Consider the following 22,338-nt stretch of genomic DNA (forward strand, 5'->3'; position numbering starts at 1 on the left):
AAAGGGCTTTCAGTCTTGTCACTTCAAATGAGCTCAAACTGAGAATAAATAAGACAGAGTTGTTTTTTGAATGATTCAAAGAAGTCCTTAAACTTTTGTTGAATCACGAAAATGCATCCTTTCTTTTCTTGTGTTTATGGAAGAATAAAAGTTGAGGGTTTAAATGAAATGGAGTTGAGTAAAAAAGTCTCAGTATTTTTATTTTTGGGTTTCTTTATGACACCACAACATATGAATTAAACTGTGAGTGGTTTTATAAAAAAAGTTCTAGGGGGCGGGGCTCTGATATGGGTGGCGTTCTAAAATGGGCGGAGTTTTAAAGGGGCGGGGCTCAGACAGGGACCTTGCAGATCCAGACAAGAAGAAAACATCAATCAGGTAAATATTTATTTATCTTGTCTGCACGATCTGTTTGTTTTTATAACAATGAGCAGCCTTGAATGATCTCTTTTGCTCTGTGCATGTCTATTCTCTGCATGTTTTTGCATTGATCTGAATATCAGTACTTGCATATTCAGGAACGTGATGTTTTGCAAAAGATACTTTAAAACTTGTTGACATGACAAAACTGATTTTAACACACAACATTTAGAAGTGTTGGAGTTTTTTTTAGATGTTTTAACCCATGGTTGGGTCAAATATGCAAATTTTCTAGGATGTCCTTTTTTACCCAACCATGTTGAAATCACCTGGTATATATTTTGTTTTTAAGTGTAGACAACACTGTTGTTTAAGATGATTATTCATTTAGTTTCAATGATGCAACTTGTGTGAGAAGTGTGTGATGAAGTCTTCTTGAATAATAACTAATGTCAGTGTTTACATATGCACTGAGATTAATCGAAAACAGTGGCCGGGGTTCCAGAAGTAAAATCTCAATTTTCTCCATAGTAAAATTCATTTAAAACCATATCTTGTAAACATAAGATCCACTGTGAGCGCTGAGGTTAACTAATGGCACATGATTCTATTGAAGTCAATCCTTGATTTAAACTTGAATCCATACGGACAAAATTAATGAAGATATAAAAAAAAAAAAAAAACTGGCTTCAAACTAAATAACCCAGGTGAAAAAAGTGCACTAAAATGCAACCATAAAATATAAAAATAATAATAAGAAAAAGAATAAAAAGTACCTACAGTAAATGTAAAAGTGAATGTGCTATTTTCATGCACTAATTTTATACTTGCAGTTTTTTACAGTTGCTTTGGAGTATTTCTCAGATCACAATTACATTTTTCAAACGCTTTGTTCGACCTCCACATCATGAAGTCAGTTGTGCACAACATAAAAGCAAATTCTCATTGTTTTGGGCAAATTGCAAAAGCTTTGGTACGATCATGCAGATGATTATGTGCAATTGTTTGCTGTTTGCTACATTTTCAATTGCATGTAATTATCATCAAAATATCAACTGGTCTGGTGTTGAATAGTCTTACATCTCAAAACATTTAGATATTAGTTCATTGCATAAATCATGACATTCAAGATTGTTGACCTTCTGTCATAATCTGTAACTGTAAGCGTGTTTTCCATAGTTTTATTTTTTGTCTTTTGGAAATGCACTGCAAAAAAATGAAGCGAGAAAAAGCATCTTAATTACTGAAAACAAGACAAAAATACTAAGGAATTTTTTTCTTGAAAATCATTTTTTGCAGCGTGAACTGAATTGATAATTTGCTTTCAAGTGAAAATACTTTCACATAATTGTGTACACTTGGTATATTGACAAGATGGCTTATCATTTTGACTGTCTTGTTCATGAACTATAACATAAGGACTTGCCATTTTGAAGGCATTGACATGTTTACTGACAGAAAAAAAAATACTTTTGAGAGATGAATTAAGGATTTTGAACAAGTTACATGCTTTTGCAGGAAATCCATGATGTTGTGCAGTTTGTACAAATTGTTCTGAGAAAGGGACACATTATGCGTAAAAAATGCTCCAAAACTACTGAAAAAAACTGTAGTATACAAGAAAATGTATCTTTAGTACTTCTTAAGATATGCTTAAGAACATCTATGTACTAACATCTCTGCATTTCAAGAGATAAGGTGGAACCCCAACGTCATACTGATGTCAAACCCCAACGTCAAAACCCAACTTTTTCAAGTGCGCTGAAGCACTGCTAATAATAAATAATATTATTTTATCTAAATAATATAGTGTAGTGTAGAACTTTTTTCATTTAAATTTGCACAAAAATGACATTTTGCTAGTATGCAGATTGTGTGGTTCAGTGTGCCAGCAAGCAGCTGCTATTAAGATGATTGAAATGCTAATGCAAAGATTTCCAGATAATTCACATGAGGTTTAATTACGGAAGTGCTGTAGTGTATATATATATTTATTTAAAACCCACCCGTTTATATTAACATGGCATTATATCACATTTCTGTATGAGGAGTTGGAAGAGAAACACGGCACATGTATGTCATCATGATATGCAGAGAACATACTATTATACACAATACTGCAATAATACAACATATTATACACAAATACTGTGTGTGAATTAAAGAAGAGTACAATACTTCTGTTATGCTGTCTGCAGTGTGTCAGATCGTATAAAGGTCATAGATGCTTGTGTTGAAGCTTTAACACAATTGATGTGAACCGAAGGTTTTACTGACATCAGGAGGAGAAAATAATAATCCTGCTCTTCATCTTCATCATCTTCTGACTCATGCTGGAGGTCTGAATGCTAAAAAATCTCATCCCATCTCTGAGCTTCTTTTAAACATCTCTCCACACAATGAGTGTGAGATGAGACCTGAGTGATGATGATGATGAAGATATGATGAAGGTTTGGTATGAGTTCAAGCTCTCAGGCCAATAAGTAATTGTCATTAGAGTATATGTTTGAATGAAACACTGAGATGTTTGGACTCATCCCATGATCCACGATTCTCATTGTTGCTGTAAAAGCCCATCAGTGTAAACCAGCTTTAGATGTTTTGCTGGCCTTAGCTGATCACCATGCTGGTTTTAACTGGCTAGACAGATCTTGTTTGGTATTTTTTTTGGGCACTTGATAGCTCAACAAATTTGGTTAGTCTAGACTGGGAGACCAGAATAAATGCTCAGACCAGCAAAGCACCTGACTTACATTGGTCTTTTATTTTCAGATTCATCACTGAGTGATAAAAAAGAAGACTAATAGATTAATAACTGATCAGATATTGAGTTTCTTCTTGTGATTTCTAACTGCTGTCTGTGTTGTTCTGCGTCCTTACAGATAATGCTCCTGTGTGGACCGTTGCAAAGTCACCCTCAGGTCAACATCTCAGAAACGGTGATGCTTCTACCCTGCCCTCCGCTGAGCCCTCGCCCTCCCTCAGGAAAACAAACTTACTGCAGAACACAGAGGTAAAGCAACTTTCTGTTAAGAGCATAATGCATTATGGGTAATATTTAGCACTGTGAAGGGTGTTTGAATATATATTTGAAGTGGTCAAATCTTTGTATTTAGTGGGAACCCTAGTCATTGAATTTACATGAATAGATGTAGATAGTTGCAAGAATTAAATTCCTATTTGTTGTATTTGGCATAGCATTGATTTACAGTATTTACTTTATTTTAAGTACACATACTCCTTGGGGATTTACAGATTTTTCTGATTTTGTCCTTTGAGAATAAAATCCAAATCTAAAATCATTGTAGTCTGGGGTCAAATCTAATGAGGCCTTTACAGAAACTCCAGCATCTGAAGGACTAAGAGAGGATACTACAGAAAAGATTGCACTATTAGTATTAAATGTTATACAAAATGAACTTTAAAGGGGTCATATTATGAGATTTTTTTTAAGATGTAAACTAAATCTTTGGTGTCTCCAGAGTGCGTAATTGAAGTTCTAGCTCAAAATACTCCACAGATAATTTATTATAGCATGTTAAAATTGCCACTTTGTAGACCTGAGCAAAAGTGTGCCCTTTTTGGGTGTTTCACTTAAAATGCAGATGAAGTGCAAACACTGATCACAATGATGGTGGTTTGTTGCAATTGAAACTCAGTTGTGCTGTGAATTATTTTCTCTCTGCACTAAATGGCTGTGCCGTGGTTGGATAGTGCAGGTTAAGGGGTGCTATTACCCCCTTCTGACATCACAATAGGAGCCAAATTACAATGAGCTATTTTTTTACATGCTTGCAGAGAATGGTTTACCAAAACGAAGTTACTGGGTTGATCTTTTTCACATTTTCTATGATGATTAAAGCACTGGGGACACAATTATGGCACTTAAACATGGAAAAAGTCAGATTTTCATGATATGTCCCCTTTAATAATAATAACTATTATATCATGACGATGCATGCATTTTTAATAATTTTAAGAGACTTGCTATTAATCTTATGATGTTTGTGTATTTGTTCTAGGATGTTATGGAGGAGATTTCTGTCAGTGATGAAGAGATTGATACAGAAGATAATACTGAGGAAGATCTTGGTGTGATGGAGGATCAGAGGAGCGTTATTCTTCATCTGCTGTCTCAACTCAAACTGGGAATGGACCTGACACGAGTACAAATTAAAACACTAACACACAGACAAAACAATCACATAAATTATTCATAGAGTCACTGAATTCAATTGTTTTCTTCTTCAACATTATAAAGTTTATTTAACTAAGTTCGGGAGGAGCATGGTCATGTGATCCATCCAATCAGTGGGAAGAGGTGCCTATAAATAGCAGTCCCTCACCTCTGTCCTGTGACAGTTTTTGCAACATCAGGCTTCGCCCAAGTGTCGCCATGTCCGAAATCGATCTCTTCCCATCCAATGATGAATCGTTCATCTTTGCGGAAGCCGCTGGGCCAGGGAGCAAATCTTCCCCTCCTGTTTCCCCCGCTGACCACCGATCTTGGGGGTGCCGGCCATACTCCAACACTCCGAGACCCATGAGCATCCCAGGCAAAGCCCCCGTCGGATGCTGTGAGGGTCTCTCTGGTCAAACTCGAATGTCTCATTTCGTTTTTTTTAATTTCTGATTGTCCACACCAGCATTTCCCCACTTGACTGCACGCGGAGCCGTCCTGTCCGATGCTGCGAACATCTCAACCAAAGTTCCTGACGGATGCTGCGACAGCCAACCGGTCAATTTGCCTAAACTTGTTTAATTCCGCACCTCGTTCTAGTTTGTGAATGGGGGCGGGGCTTTCTCCTCCGATGCTGCGAGCATCTCAGCCAAAGCTCCCTTTGGACGCCGTGAGAGCCCTTCTAGTCAAACCTAGTTTTCTCACCGCGTTTTGTTGGTTTTTAAGCTTACACTTTTTTGAGGATGTTTTTCTGGCTGATGTCCATCATTTACGTGACTTTTTTGGGAAGTACTCTAGGTTCGGGCAAAAATTCTGAGCTCTGAGCCCTCCCCTCGGACAGTACGCCAAATATGCTTTATCTCTTCCCTATCGATTACATGTTAATGCAAACTCATGAAATGAAGTTTATTTAACTAAGTTCGGGAGGAGCATGGTCATGTGATCCATCCAATCAGCGGGAAGAGGTGCCTATAAATAGCAGTCCCTCACTCTGTCCTGTGACAGTTTTTACAGCATCTGGCCTCGGGCAAGTGTCGCCATGTCTGAAATCGATCTCTTCCTTTCCAATGATGAATCGTTCATCTCTACAGAAGCCACCGGCCAACGAATCCACCAATCTTGGGGGCGTCGGCCATACTCCAACACTCCGAGACCCATGAGCATCCCAGGCAAAGCCCCCGTCGGATGCTGTGAGGGTCTCCCCGGTCAAACTTAAATGTCTCGTTTCATTCTTCAGCCGTCCTGTCCGATGCTGCGAGCATCTCAACCAAAGCTCCCGTCAGATGCTGCGACAGCCTCCAGGTCAATTTGCCTTAACTTGTTTAATTCCGCACCTCGTTCTAGTTCGTAAATGGGGCATCTCAGCCAAAGCTCCATTTGGACGCCGTGAGAGCACTACTAGTTAAACCTAGTTTTCTCACCACGTTTCCTCGGTTTTTACGTTTACACCTTGTTGGGGATGTTTTCAGGAGCTCTCCTCGGACAGCACACCAAACTGGCTTTATAATTGATGCTCCTGTAGCTCCATAGGTAGAGCATTGCATTGGCAATACATATGGGTCATAGGTTCAGTGTCAGGGAACACACAAACTGAATACAAAATATATCTGAATGCACTAGAAGTCACATTGGATGAAAGCATTTGTCAAATGCATAACTTAAAACTAAAACTCTTTGCTCTCTCTCTCTCTTCTGTTTAGGTTGTGTTACCTACATTTATCCTGGAGAAGCGTTCATTACTAGAGATGTACGCTAACTTCATGGCTCACCCTGACCTGTTTCTGGCCATCTCTTCTGGAAGCGGCCCAGAGGAGCGCATGGCGAGATTCGTCGAGTATTATCTGACCGCCTTCCACGAAGGCCGCAAAGGTGCTGTCGCCAAAAAGCCCTACAATCCTGTGCTGGGAGAAACCTTTCACTGCTCCTGGGAGGTTTCACGAGATCGAATCCGACCTCTGAGAACTCAAACGCCTCCGGTTGGGTCAGCAGCGCAAGAGACAAACACAAGGACCAATCGTGAGGCAGCAGAGGCGGAGCCGGACTGTTACAGGGTGAGATTTGTGGCGGAGCAGGTGTCCCATCATCCACCGGTGTCGGGGTTTTACTGTGAATGTGCTGAGAGAGGAATGTGTGTCAACACACACATCTGGACCAAGAGCAAGTTCATGGGCATGTCGGTGGGAGTCTCTATGGTCGGTGAAGGTGGGTGATGATGTCATTCAGCTTCATTATCATTCAAAATCATAGTATGTTGAAAAGACAAAGTGAATGCGGTCTTTTGGGCTCATATTACCCACAACAGCTTCAATTACACAACACATCAAAATCAAGTTTGTGAGAAATTACAATAGAGTTTATGACAATAGTATTAATTTAGTTAAAACAGTTACAAAAGGATGTATGATTGTAAACCCATTGTTTGTGTGTACAGAAGTAGAGAAATATTTTGGATCAGTTTGCAACAGTTGTTTTACTTCAGTCAATCTGATTCCACTCTTTTCTGGTTAAACGAAAACATCAAGTTATTGTAGATGATTGATTATTGTAAACAGTGTTTTATAAATGCTTGTGTCAAAGTTGTGTTTAGTAAACATGGAGTTCAGATTCAAAACAAACAAGAAAAAACATTATTCACATTAACAATTGCATTTATAAATGCTTTTTAATCTACCTGTCCTACAGTATGTTCACCTGTCTTATTTCTCTTTATGTCTACATAGACAGACAGATGGATAGACTGTTAGATAGACAGACAGAGAGACATAGATAGGCAGATGGATAGACGGATGGATGGACCGACCGACCAAATGACCCACTGACAGACAAACATGTGGATAGATAGGGTGGGTGGGTGTACGGACAGACAGACAGACAGAAAGACAGACAAACAAACAGGTGGATAGACAGACAGATAGATAGATGGATAGACAGACAGACGGATAGAGAGACAGATAGATAGATAGACATGCAGACAGAGGGACATCAGGACAGATGGATTGTCCAACAGATAAACAGGAGGATAGATAGACAGATAGATAGATAGATGGATGGATGGATAGACAGACAGATGGACAGACAGGAGGATAGACAGACAGACAGACAGACAGACAGACAGACAGACAGACAGACAGACAGATGGATGGATGGATAGACGGATAGATGGATAGATAGACAGACAGACAGTCAGACCGGCTGACAGACAAACAGAAGGATAGTCAGACCGATAGATGGATAGACAGACAGACAGAGAGACAGAGAAACAGACGGACGGACTGACGGACCAACAGACAAACAAACAAACAAACAAACAAACAAACAGGAGGATAGACAGAAAGATAGATGGATAGATGGATGGATAGACAGACAGACAGACAGACAGATAGGACGGATAGATAGACAGACAGAAAGACCAGCTGACAGACAAACAGAAGGATAGTCAGACCGATAGATGGATAGACAGACAGATAGATAGAGAGACAGATAGACAGATGGACGGATGGACCGACAGACAAACAAACAAACAAACAAACAGGAGGATAGACATACAGATAGATGGATAGACAGACAGACAGACAGACAGACAGACAGACAGACAGATAGATGGATGGATAGATGGATGGATAGACAGACAGACAGACCGGCTGACAGACGGACGGACGGACCGACAGACCGATTGATGGATAGATGGATAGACAGACAGATAGATAGAGAGACAGATAGACAAACGGACAGACGGACCGACAGACAAACAAACAGGAGGATAGACAGACAGATAGACAGATACACAGAAAGACAGATAGACGGATAGTAGATGGATAGACAGACAGATAGATAGAGAGAGAGACAGATAGACAGACAGACAGACAGACAGACAGACTGTAGGGTGTGAGAGGTGTTGTCCAGGATGATCAGCAATCTGGACATTATTCTCCTCTGAGCAACCTCCTCCAGAGGAACCAGATCCTCTCCAATGATACAACTTGTTTTTTTATGATTTAGCCGGTTTCTATTCCCCAGTGCCCTAGAACACCACTGCATAGATCAGGGAACTGGCAACCACAGACTTTGTCTCCAGTTTAACACTTAAACGTGTCATTTAACTATTATTGTTTGTTTGATCTTGCTTTGAAATTTGACCATTGACTTTCAGGTGTGTTGTATTTACGTGATTACGATGAGGAGTATGTGTTTACATTCCCGAGTGCGTACGCTCGCTCCATCCTCACTGTACCATGGGTGGAGCTGGGAGGAAAGGTCACCATCAGCTGTGTTAAGACAGGATACTCGGCCAGCGTCACATTCCACACCAAACCCTTTTACGGGGGTAAAGTTCACAGGTCTGTGACTTACTGTCCTTTTACAGATCATCCGATTTATTGATGGTTGAATTGATTTGTGATAAATGTGTGCATGTTTGTTTAAGGGTAACAGCAGAGGTGAAGCAGAACTCCAGCGGGATCATCGTGTGTAAAGCTCAGGGTGAGTGGAACGGGACGCTGGAATTCACATACAGCAGCGGAGAAACCAAAGTGATTGACACCACTAAACTACCTGTTAGCAGGAAACTGATTCGCCCAGTAAAGAAACAGGGACGGACCGAATCTAGGTGAGAATCACACGACATCAACATAAGGGCCACATAGAGAATTCACAACAGATTTACATAATGTTTAAATCAAGGATTGATATACATTGACTGAAGAAACAATTTATCTTTTTATAATGTTAATATAGAGGTTCATGTTTTAATTATGACAGATCTTTTTTGTCCAATGACATTCCATATTTTATTTACTTTAAATAACATGTGGAAATGGGGGTGTATGTTAAAGGGGGGGGGGGGGCTTGTCAATGGTATTTTATGCATTCTGACTTATTAACACAGTTATAGAGTTGTTTCCTCATGCTAAACGTGTAATGACTTGTAAGAGACGGAAGCAAACGCAGGTGAAAAATATAACAATGTTTATTAAATGTAAACAAAGAGAGAGTATTCAGAGTTAATGCGGAAGTAATCCAGTCCGGTGTTGTTGGAGGCAATGGTGACGATGACTACGGTGGAAGTTGGTGCTTTGAGTGCGACGTTGGTGGAGTGGTGAGCAGTGGTGAAATCCAGGCTGACACAGAACATCCACACGAAGACGACGACGACAATACACATCCAACTGAAACACGTAATCCAGAGTACACGAAACAACCAAGCAACACGGAGACTGAGCAAACAATAGAATCTGGCAGGGAACAGAAAGTCAGGTGAGTTTTTATGGAGATGATGTAATGATGAACAGCTGGAGCGAGACAATCAACACACAGGTGAAGGGGATCGCTCTAATGAGCACATGGCAGGGTAAGTGAACAACACACACACACAAACATGACACGGAGGAAAACAATGGATTTTCCTACCTTGACAGTACCCCCTCCCCTAGGAACGCCCCTCGGCGTTCCCAGCCTGCTTTACCTGCTGATTGAATTCATCAATAAGGCGGTGATCCAGTATGTCCCGAGCAGGAACCCACCTTCTCTCCGTAACCTTCCCAATCCACCAAGTACTGAAATCCGCGTCCCCTCCGTCTGGAGTCCAGAATACGGTTAACCGAATAAGTGGTCTCCCCATTAACGATACGAGGCGGAGGGGGAACCGGGGCAGGCGGATTAAGACGGGAAAAAATCACCGGTTTAATTTTGGAAACGTGAAAGACGGGGTGAACCCTCCTGTACGCAGGAGGAAGGCTAAGACGCACTGTTACCGGATTAATGATTTTGGTAACAGAAAACGGGCCAATAAATTTGGGAGCAAGCTTATTCGAGACGGAACGCATCGGAATATTCTGGGTTGAAAGCCACACTCTTTGACCGACGACGTATCGGGGAGGCTTCGACCGGTGGCGATCGGCCTTGGCCTTGGTGCGTGACCTTGCCTGGAGCAGAGCTCTGCGAGCTCTGGTCCAGGTGCGGTGGCACCTCTGGACTAGTGCGTTTGCGGAGGGAACCGACACCTCGGATTCAGTACTGACAAAATTAGGTGGTTGGTACCCTAAACTACACTTAAATGGAGACATGCCCGTAGATGACACCGGCAGAGAATTGTGTGCGTACTCCACAATTGAGAGTTGCTGACACCAGGACGAAGGATTCTTGGAAACCAGACATCGCAACACCCTTTCGACCTCCTGATTGGCTCGCTCGGTTTGACCGTTGCTCTGGGGATGAAACCCGGACGAAAGACTAACAGTCGCCCCTAGCAATTTGCAGAACTCTCTCCAAAATTTGGACACAAACTGGGGACCCCTGTCAGAGACCACGTCTGTCGGGAGGCCATGTATTCGGAAGACGTGGTCAATGACAGCTACCGCTGTTTCCTTGGCTGATGGTAATTTGGGCAAGGGAATGAAATGGGTCGTCTTCGAGAACCGGTCCACTACGGTCAAAATCACCGTATTACCCTTAGAGGGTGGGAGGGCGGTAATAAAATCTAGCGAAATGTGGGACCAGGGTCTCGAAGGGACAGACAGCGGTAAAAGTAACCCATCTGGAGGACGATTGGAAGTCTTACCAACGGCACAAACCGAACAAGCCAAGACGAAGTCGTGGACGTCACGAGCCATACCAGGCCACCAAAATCGTTGCTTGACTAGAAACCTAGTTCTACTAACCCCTGGGTGACAAGCAACACTGGAACCATGACCCCACTGGAGGACGTCTGACCGTAACCCTTCCGGCACAAATAAACGGTTCGGTGGGCAGCGAGCCGGGGGCGTTACCCCTTCTAAGGCTGTCAAAACCTTCGATTCGACCTCCCATCTGAGCGCGGAGATAATGATTTTCTCCGGTAAAATGGGCTCGGGAGTAGCAGTACGATCGGAACGCTCAAAAAGACGGGATAAAGCATCGGGTTTGATGTTTTTGGAACCCGGCCGGTAAGAAAGTGTAAAATCGAAACGTCCGAAAAACAATGCCCACCGAGCCTGCCTGGAGTTAAGTCTTTTGGCAGTTCTAATGTATTCGAGATTCTTATGGTCCGTCCATACAATGAAAGGTACACCCGACCCCTCAAGCCAGTGACGCCATTCTTCCAGTGCTAGCTTGACCGCCAACAACTCTCGATTGCCAATGTCATAGTTAACTTCCGCAGGAGATAAACGATGGGAATAATACGCGCAAGGATGAACCTTTCCGTCTGAGGATGCGCGCTGGGACAACACTGCTCCTACCCCCACCTCTGACGCGTCGACCTCCACTATGAATTGACGTGAACGATCAGGGGTAACGAGAATGGGAGCTGAAACAAAGCAGCTTTTCAGTTTGGCAAACGCAGCCTCAGCTGCGTCTGACCACCTGAACGTCAAACCAGGGGAGGTCAAAGCGGTCAGAGGTGCGGCTAGTTGGCTGAAATTGCGAATGAAACGCCGGTAAAAATTGGCGAACCCCAGAAATCTCTGCAGGGCCTTGCGAGACTCTGGGGATGGCCAATCTACCACAGCCTTAACTTTCTCAGGATCCATGCGAACACCCTCAGTCGAAATGATGTGTCCTAAAAAAGAAACAGACTGTGCATGAAAAACGCATTTTTCCGCCTTGACAAAAAGCCCATTCTCTAACAACCGCAGAAGCACTCGTCGTACGTGTTGCAAATGTTCCTGGAGAGACGAAGAAAAAATCAATATGTCATCCAGGTAAACATATATGAACTGGTCTACCATGTCTCGCAACACGTCATTAACGAGTGCTTGGAAGACTGCCGGCGAGTTCGTGAGACCGAAAGGCATCACGCAGTACTCAAAATGGCCACGAGGGGTGTTAAACGCAGTCTTCCATTCATCCCCCTTCCTGATGCGAACCAAATGATATGCATTACGTAAGTCCAATTTAGTGAAAACGGACGCTCCCTGCAACCTCTCGAAGGCTGAAGACATCAACGGCAAAGGATAAGTATTCTTTACCGTGATGTTGTTCAACCCTCGGTAGTCAATACAAGGTCGCAAAGATCCGTCCTTCTTCCCCACAAAAAAGAACCCCGCCCCCGCTGGAGATGAGGAAGGGCGAATGAACCCCGTTGCCAGAGAATCAGAAATATATTTCTCCATGGCCTCCATCTCCGGAACGGACAGAGAGTATAACTTGCCCTTAGGCGGAAACGTACCTGGCAATAAGTCTATCGCACAGTCATAGGGACGATGAGGAGGAAGAGAATCAGCCCGGGACTTACTGAACACCTCCTTCAGGTCGTGGTACTCCGCGGGCACGGTAGACAGATCCACTGCTTTCCCCTGAAACACAGACTCAGACACAGAAACACAAGCAGAGACAAGACAGGACTTATGACACTCCTCGCTCCAGCTGATAACGGAACCCAATTTCCAGTCGATCCTGGGATTATGGAGATGAAGCCAAGGATGTCCAAGAACTATGGGGGCGAGAGCAGTGTCAGTAATAAAAAATGAAATTGTCTCAGTGTGATTCCCAGATGTGATGAGTGTAATGGGTGCTGTGGTGTGCTTAATAGTGGGTAATGGATGTCCATTGAGGGCGAAGGGCTCAATCTGGTGGGTGAGAGGAATGAACTGTAGCTGAAGCTTACGTGCCAGAGACCTATCGATGAAATTGCCCTCCGCCCCCGAATCCAGAAGTGCGTGCCCAGTGTGTGACTTCGTGGACCACCGTAGTCTCACCGGGAGGAAGGTAGATGTCATAGATGTCTTCCGTGCGGAGATCCCGCCCGAAAGTAGCCTCTGCCTAGCTATCGGGCGTGGTCCTTTTACTGGACACCGCTGACATTGGTGACCCAGCTCGACACAGTATATGCAAAGTCCCAGTGATCTCCGCCGCATTCTCTCCTCCCGGGGTAACCGAGCTCGACCCACCTGCATGGGCTCCGGATCTGAGAGACCGCCGGCGGAAACTTCACTGAATGGACCTGCATCTTCCCCTCTCAACTGGGACGAGGCGTGAGTCCTTCTTCTGGCTGAAATGGACAGGCGTGCGTCAACCCGGATCGCCAAATCCACCAGCCCATTAAGAGAGGTAGGTAACTCCGCCGTAACGATCTCTCGCTGGATCCGATCCGCCAACCCATGCAGAAACTGATCCCACTGCGCTTCCTCGTTCCACCTGCACTCCGCCGCCAGGGTACGGAACTCGATGGCATAGTCCGAGACCGACCGCTCCCCCTGCTGGAGATCCGTGAGGAGACGGGCGGCCTCCCTCCCGGCGACGGAGTGGTCGAAAACCTTCTTCATCTCCTCTGCAAGCGAGGCGAACGAGGAACAACAGCTGTCCTTGTTTTCCCATACCGCCGTCCCCCAGAGGGCAGCCTTGCCAGAGAGAAGCGAGAGCGTAAACGCTACCTTGGTCTCCTCGAGGAAGAATGACCGGGGCTGTTGGGCGAAATGTAAAGAACAATGAGAGAGAAAAGTACGACAATAGTTGGGCTCACCGGCGTATTTCTCCGGGATAGGAAGTCTCGGTTCCGGGGTGAAACTACCCCCTGGAGGTGAAGATGGTGCGGGCGGCATGGGTGGCGCAGTGGGAGGCGTGATGTCCGGAGATCGCTGAGAGAGCTCGGAAACCTTCGCCACCATTACCTGGACGGCCTTCCGTATATCTTCGATGGTCTTATCCTGTAATCCATACGAGCCAGCGATCGCTGGAGAAACTCCTCCAATGCGGAGATTGGTTGACCACCTGCTGCTTCCATGTTGGCCAGATTCTTCTGTAATGACTTGTAAGAGACGGAAGCAAACGCAGGTGTAAAATATAACAATGTTTATTAAATATAAACAAAGAGAGAGTATTCAATGTCAATGCGGAAGTAATCCAGTCCGGTGTTGTTGATGGCAATGGTGACGATGACTACGGTGGAAGTTGGTGCTTTGAGTGCGACGTTGGTGGAGTGGTGAGCAGTGGTGAAATCCAGGCTGACACAGAACATCCACACGAAGACGACGACGACAATACACATCCAACTGAAACACGTAATCCAGAGTACACGAAACAACCAAGCAACACGGAGACTGAGCAAACAATAGAATCTGGCAGGGAACAGAAAGTCAGGTGAGTATATATGGAGATGATGTAATGATGAACAGCTGGAGCGAGACAATCAACACACAGGTGAAAGGGATTGCTCTAACGAGCACATGGCAGGGGTAAGTGAACAACACACACACACAAACATGACACGGAGGAAAACAATGGATTTTCCTACCGTGACAGTACGTAGGCAAAGTGTCAAAAAAGCAGTTGGGCGTGTTACAGAGTATTTCTGTGCCGAATGCACGTTGGTAGGTTTTCGGAAAGATTCGGTAAAGCTAATCTTTTTTTTATAAATCTGATTAAACTAAAGACTCTTCGGAGATATAAAGGATTTCATACTACTCTATAGGTACTCCAGATTAACATCAGAAATGCAGAAACAGCGTGAGCTTTAAAACTAAGTCAAATGTTGATTGGTTCCCCCCACCTGTCCAATGTTGCAATGACATATTTTTTAATTCAATTAAAAATGGAGAAAGAAAAGCATTTAGCAAAGCGACAAAGAAAAGCAAATTCTTAAAAAAAAATGCTATTTAACAAGGTCATTTAAAATGATCTTTTAAAGGGGACATTTCACAAGACTTTTTCAAGATGTCAAATAAATCTTTGGTGTCCCCAGAGTACGTATGCAAAGTTTTAGCTCAAAATATCATATAACTTTAAATTGACACTTTGTAGGTGTGAGCAAAAATGTGCCATTATTGTGTGTCTCCTTTAAAATGCAAATGAGCTGATCTCTGTACTAAATGGCAGTGCAGTGGTTGGATAGTGCAGGTTAAGGGGCGGTATTATTATAATTAGATCCCCTTCTGACATCACAAGGTGACCCAGATTTCAATCAGCAATTTTTTCACTTGTCTGCAGAGAATGGTTTACCAACACTAAGTAACTGGGTTGATCTTTTTCTAATTTTCTTGGTTTAAAAGCACTGGGGACCCAATTATAGCACTTAAACATGTAGTTGTTATAACTACAGGTGAGTTGTTATAACTTATAAAATTAAGTTGACATGTCTCAACTATATTTTATAAGATGTGACAACTCATCTTTGTTGACATGACTTGTAAATCTGAGTTGATTTAACAGTGTGGAAAAAGTCAGATGTCCCCTTTAATGTAATATTTTATTGTTTAATTTATCTATCTTTTAAATCATGAATTAAAGAGTTTTAAAATGTCTATTCTTCTTTAAAAAAATGATTTTTAAATTCACTCTTATGTTGATGCTGTTTTAAATCTGTCTGTTAATTTTTCCTTTTAAAGAATTGATTTATTTATTATTTTTATGTTTGAATCATTAAATTGATGAATATATTCTTCATTTTATTTTTAAGCGGCACTTCTGATCCTCAATAGTAGTAAACCTTCTTTTAAGTATGTGTATTCCCTGGAATTAAACCTGTGATCTTTTGCACTGCTCACACAATGTTTTACCAACTGAGCTATACAGGGACACAAATCAAATCCTTTGTTTTTTATTTAATATTTTTTTAATTGTTGTTGTTATTTAACAGCTGTGGATGACTGTGGCTCTTAAAAACCATCAGTCTCTGAATGTCATTCATTTTTTATCATCATCCTCTGATTTTGGTAGCTTTAGATGAGAAAAAGTCATTCTTCATTATGTTCATCTACATAAAAATAGTTTAGGATTTAACATTTTGTTTACTTATATTTTCTAAGACAAGTTTGCTAAACATCTATAGGAGTTTGTCTGATGTGTATGTGTTTTGAATGTAGACGTCTCTGGCAGTACGTCACGAGAGCGTTGAAGGATGGGAACGTTGACATGGCTACTGAACATAAACATCTGTTAGAAGAAGACCAGAGATCAGAAGAGAAACAGAGAGCAGAGAACAACACACCCTGGAAACCCAAATACTTCAGCAAAGAGGTGCATCAATGTTTCTCTTCAATAACACCATTAATAAAGGCTTCATGTGTACAGAATTGTTTGGTTTAAATGTGACAAACTATCTGTGTACTGCTGTCACACGAGTGTGTTGGGAAACTTACAAATACACTGGAGATGAACAGACGTCAGGTTAATGTGTTTCTACAAGAGAATACTGTAAAGTGTGTTTGTCCTTATGCATGCTTTATGCATTTTTTTCTGAAGATGATTAACGTCTCTGTTTTTGTGTTTGTAGGGTGACAGCTGGGTGTACAGAAACCCATTATGGAAAACAAACTGAGAGATAAAATACAACATAGATGCTGAAAAGAAACGGCAAAGACTGCAGGTCACATGCAGGATAATACTGAACTTCAGGAATCTGAGGGATTGTACAGAAATGTCAAGTATAATATTAACACGATCATGTAGAATTAAACTTTTATAAACTGTATTTAAATGATATATTATTTTTCACACTAACCTAACCAATCCTTTGTGGTTATGTATATACAGTATTTTATGTAATAATGTGCCATGTGAAGTTTTGTTATAGAATAAGAGAAATATAGATTTTTGTTAAATCTCCATTAAACAGCATGAAAGCTTTAAAGCAAAAACTCTTCTTGTGCCATATTTCAAAAACATGAAGACAAATATTTTTTTCTTATTACTGTTATACTGTAATGTGTTTGAGTTTTGTATTATATAATGAATATATATCATATGTACTCAATTTATATTAAAATAATCTCACAATGCAAATTGAGGCTGCATTTTCTTTAACACACTGTGTTAATTTTTTTGTTTAACTCAGATTTATAAGTCATTTTATCTTATGGGAAAGCAGCGGGAAAGTATTTTTTTTTTTCAGAAAAAACTTTTTAAAAGCTAATGTTTTTTTTGCTGTGGTCAATAAAAAACAAGTGTGGTCTATCAATACCAGGTGAAATTTGAACAACTGTAAAATTACTTCAGTATAATTTCAATTTAAACATACAGTAAGTAGCACATTGTGACTTTTGATCCTGTCAGCTGGGACGAAATTAACACACAAAACAAAATATATTTTTGTGTTACACTTGTTTTTATTAAATATGCACAACTATGACCTTGTTTATATGTAACTGCAAACATATTTTATCATTTATCTTTGCAAAAAAAATAATAATATGAAATTATATTTTCAATTAAAATTTCACTTTTATCAAAATGTTTCAAAAGCAACCTGACATTACAAACTTGAATTGTTGAAAATAAAACCTTTTTAAAGATTTGAACACTATAAAATTAAACCAATCAAATAAGAATAATATAATTTTAACATAATGCCACTATATTAGCAATGGGACAAAAGTAACAAGTTTTACTTTCATCTCAACATGAACTCCTGAAATTTAAACCTGATTTATTTCGAAAAACTCTGAGAATGCAAATTTCAGGATGTGTTAATGCAGTGTTTCCCAACCTTTTTTCTGCCATGGCACATTTTTGAAAAGTAAAAAAAAACATGTGTCACACCACTTTCACAATAAGCAAAAACATTTCATAAAAGATCCTTGATCTTTGATAAGAAAAATGCGATGGCATATGTGGGATATTTATGCAAATTTATGCAATGAAATTGCGGGAACTTGCAAAAATTGCGGGAACTGTTTTCAGCTTTTGCAGCTTTTCAATGATGTTCACGTCACATAATTACATCACTTCATAACGTTCCCATGATAACAGGGGACATGACTGCGCTTGTGTGAGGTAAATGCAACATTTTTCAACTTTCTGCTAAGATATATGTGACTTTCTGCTATGAAAATGCAGGGATTATGAAATCATGCAAGCCTTGCATATTTTGCGCATTGAAATCTGCAATTTATGCTTTGAAAGTGCGGTGTATTTGAAAAAATGCGGCCCCCGCATAAATATGTGGACTTTGGCTGATTATGCGTTAAACCGCTTTTTTTCTGGAGGGTTTTATTGTTATTTTTACATATTTTTATTTTATTTCTCTTATACATTGTTTTCTCATTTGTATGTAAAGCACTTTGAATGTGCTATACAATTAAACTTGCCTTGCCTGCCAAATGTTATCAGAGCTCGGAGAAAATCACTTTTTTACTTTCATCTCGCATTACTTTCACCCCGGTACTCCCCTACTATTATTTATCTTGATCAGATAATGTGTCAACTTCATTTTATAAGTTGTAGCAACTCATCTTCTGTTTTTGCGCGTGTCCTTTTAAATGCAAATGAACTGCTTTCAAATGCCAGTGCCGTTGTTGTGCAGATTAAGTGGTCTATTTTTTCACATGCTTGCAGAGAATGATTTACCAAAACTAAGTAACTAGGTTGATCTTTATCACATTTTCTAGGTTGATAAAAGCACTGGGGACCCAATTATAGCACTTAAACATGGAAATGTCAGATTTTCATAATATGTCCCCTTTAACAGGATAGACTTACAAAACAAAGAACTTGACAAAACTTTACTTTTATAGTATTCTCTGGACAAGACTTGACACAGGCATGTAACAAAACGAATCTGCACCAGACAGCAAACACAAGGGCAATAAATAAGAAGGCAAATCAAGAGTGCAACAGGTGACATTAATGAAACAATAACAGGATGATTAATGAGGAGATGAGGGGGCGGGGTCTGGAGACAAGACAAGGAAGAACATGATTTTTTTAAAAACATGAGCCGTTTCTCAATATGCGTTCTTGTCTGTACTTGCGTTCTTGTGGACTTGTGAAACGTCATCAGTCGCGGCCCAAGTACTGTTCCAATTCAAAGTTCGCATCAAGCCCAAGTTCACATAAAATCCCCGGATGTGTTCTTGATCCGCCCATTTTATCGAGGATGCATCAGAGGAGACTTGTGTGGACTTATGACAGCGAAGTTTCCCAGAATGCATTTCGCGTCAGAAGTTCGTTCTTCCGAGTCTGAACTTGCAAGTCCGAACTAGGAAGGACACAAGTCCGAACTTGGCGTACTTGGTATTGAGAAACGGCTATGGTTACTACACTTTTACCACAATAAAACCATGGTTATTTTGTAAGGGTAGACTAGAAAAACATGATGAAGGAAGCCTGAAAAAAAATTAAGGCAGCAAATACTTTTTTTACAGTGCACTGTCATTTTGGGGCGATCTATGAAGACTTTGCTGGATACACACAGACATGGTCCAGATGTTTAACTGATCTCCAGGAGAACTTTACATGCTTCGACCAGAATCAAATTTTCGTTGTGTAAAATATTGTGGTTATGGTTCAACTGGTGCTATAAAAGTCTTTTAAGATGTTGACCTGCACTTCCACAGTTTGCATGTAGTGGGCAGTATTGTCCTTTTATAGTTTCAGCCATGCTGTCTAGAATCCGTAACATATGATTAACCATCAACCCAATTTTGAGGAATTCACTTTTATAATCCAGACTGGTTACGTATACTTCAGTTACATAAGCGGCAGTGTTATTTATGATGATTAGATAATTCATGTTACTGTAATTCGGTCTTTGATCAGACTTTCTCACTATCATGTCTCCATTATCTAACCCTTCAATAAACTGATGATCATCTATAAGCACAAACCTACAGTAAATTAATCTGTATACTGAGTCAGGATTATAAATGCTTTTGATGACTAGAAAAGATGCAGTATAGTTTTAAATAAGAAATTACTAATAAAAATATATAACAGATGACCTTTAAATGCATCTATATCTGTATATATACAGATTTACAATATATATAACATTAAGCTGGTGTTTATGTCTAAATTAACTTTAATTGATATTAATAATCCGGTTATAGTTTTATAAGAGAAAAATGTTTGAAAGAGAAAGAGTTGTGGGTGGAAATGAAACAGATTTGTCATTTTTCTCTGAATACTTTACATATTTACCGTATGTAGAAGAAATCTATTGTAGTCTCTGAAATCATGTTATTTTACCAGATGTATTGCTTAAAGCGTTTTTATAACTATGGGGAAATAATGGAGCTGGTTGAGAAGTAGAACGTGTTTTAAATCTCTTACATGTTTAATGAGTCTTGTGGTCAGGAGACATTTCTGGGGAAAAATGTCTTATGTCATCCACATCCACCCTCAACTACATACAGCATGTACAGAAAGCTAAAACACTTGTTATGGATATTCACATATTGGGGGTTAAACTGTTTTCAAGTCACTGTATAAATGAAATGAAAATGATTTTGTTATTTGTGATCCAGTCTAAAGTCTTATAATCTAATAAAGAGATGAAGAGCATCAAAGTTTGATTTCACATTGATTACAATCTTTGACATGATTTTACTCGGTCAATACCCTGATAGCAATAAGGCACCGGTGCGGATCCATAATGGGTTCGCTTCAAGGTCGGCAGCTCCGGTCTAGATCCGTTGTGGATCCGCCCCGTAGTTTATTGCTATCAGGATATTAAAGATATCAAGGTTTTATTTTTACAGAATGGTCTTTACATTACGTAGGATAGAAAACAGTAGATCACAAAAAATTACATTCATCAGGATTTTAGAAACTTGCTCAGATTATGCTCAATAAGTCTCTTTAAAGTTTTACACTTCGAAGTAAACTTTATGACCTATAATAAGGTTTACATGACCTTGATGCGTGTGAACCTTGTGCTACCAGACTGCATGCAAATAATGTTAACTTAAACTAATAAAAAAGGTCAAACAGTACTGTATCTCACATACATGACACAAAATCACATGAAAGTTACAAGTCAGTGGCCTTCACTTCTGTTACAAGTACAAGAGACATTTTTGACGTTTTTACATTTTTGATGTTTTTACTGTATTTGTCTTATTTGTGGATGACATTCTCAAGCACTTTGGTCAACCATGGTTGTTTTTAAATGTGCTATACAAATAAATTGAACTGAACTCCCTTCACCTCCTATAATAAATTGTGAATAAATGAATCCAGTCAATGCTCTTAATAATATACACTGTAAAAATGTCTGTAGAAATGACAGTAATGTTAGCTGTTTGACAGTAACTTACTGTAAATTTAAATTGATGTTATTTACTAGCAACAGTTTGTTCAAAGTTAAATAAACATTAAACATTAACAAATTATCTTTACAGAATAAAACTACAATAACAGCCTCATTCTGGGAAACAAAATCTGAAGGAAAAACAGAAAACGGTTGATGAGGATTTCTGATTCCCAGAATGCTTTGCATGAGGCTGTTATTTTATAGTTTTATTCTGTAAAGATTTGTTAATATTTCATGTTTATTTAACTTTAAACAAACTGTTGTTAGTAAATAACATCAATTTAAATCTACAGTAAGTTACTGGCAAACAGCTGCAAAACTACAGCAACATTTTTTTTTACTGTTTATATCCAAACAAATGTTTCTACAGCACCAATGTAAGTATAAAATAAGTATAAAGTCAATATATTTAAACAATATTTATTAATAATAGGTTTACATTTAGTATTTCATGTATATAGGCTACTGTAATGCTTTTCTACAATATTACAATGTTTTAAAGCAGCTTTACATTTTTTTACAATAAATGAATAGGATTAATAGCCTGTATTGTATACAGTATGTTTTTTTCAATGTAATCTTTAGGTCTTATGCATTTACAGTATCTCAGATGAACTCAGTATTTAGAGTTTGACCCGAGGATAACAGCAGTGCCTTTATCATGACACGACTGACTCCACATGAAGTTTATGAGCTTGTGTACTATGAACGCTGATGGTGACAGATCATAATGTCTACTCTACTGTAAGAGTGAAAGATTTCAGTCCAGTTTGATATAAATTATTTGGATTTTTTTACAGTTTTAATTTTTTATACAACATAACAGACAATATAAAAAGCACTCTTTTTCTCTTTT

General features: G+C 40.0%; 1 protein-coding gene across 1 annotated transcript in view; it reads left to right on the forward strand.

Moving 5' to 3' along the window:
• osbpl10a (oxysterol binding protein-like 10a) overlaps positions 1-17,159 on the forward strand; it is a 29,499-nt gene extending 12,340 nt beyond the window's left edge. The window contains exons 7-13 of the mRNA XM_055220259.2: positions 3,243-3,373; positions 4,383-4,526; positions 6,241-6,742; positions 8,691-8,877; positions 8,964-9,146; positions 16,315-16,468; positions 16,725-17,159. Of these exons, the coding sequence (XP_055076234.2) occupies positions 3,243-3,373; positions 4,383-4,526; positions 6,241-6,742; positions 8,691-8,877; positions 8,964-9,146; positions 16,315-16,468; positions 16,725-16,769 (1,346 nt within the window). The 3' untranslated portion in view covers positions 16,770-17,159. The remainder of the gene's footprint in view (positions 1-3,242; positions 3,374-4,382; positions 4,527-6,240; positions 6,743-8,690; positions 8,878-8,963; positions 9,147-16,314; positions 16,469-16,724) is intronic.
• Positions 17,160-22,338: the final 5,179 nt, after the last annotated feature.

This window comes from Misgurnus anguillicaudatus, chromosome 20 (assembly GCF_027580225.2).
Source record: "Misgurnus anguillicaudatus chromosome 20, ASM2758022v2, whole genome shotgun sequence".
Taxonomy (NCBI): Eukaryota; Metazoa; Chordata; class Actinopteri; order Cypriniformes; family Cobitidae; genus Misgurnus; species Misgurnus anguillicaudatus.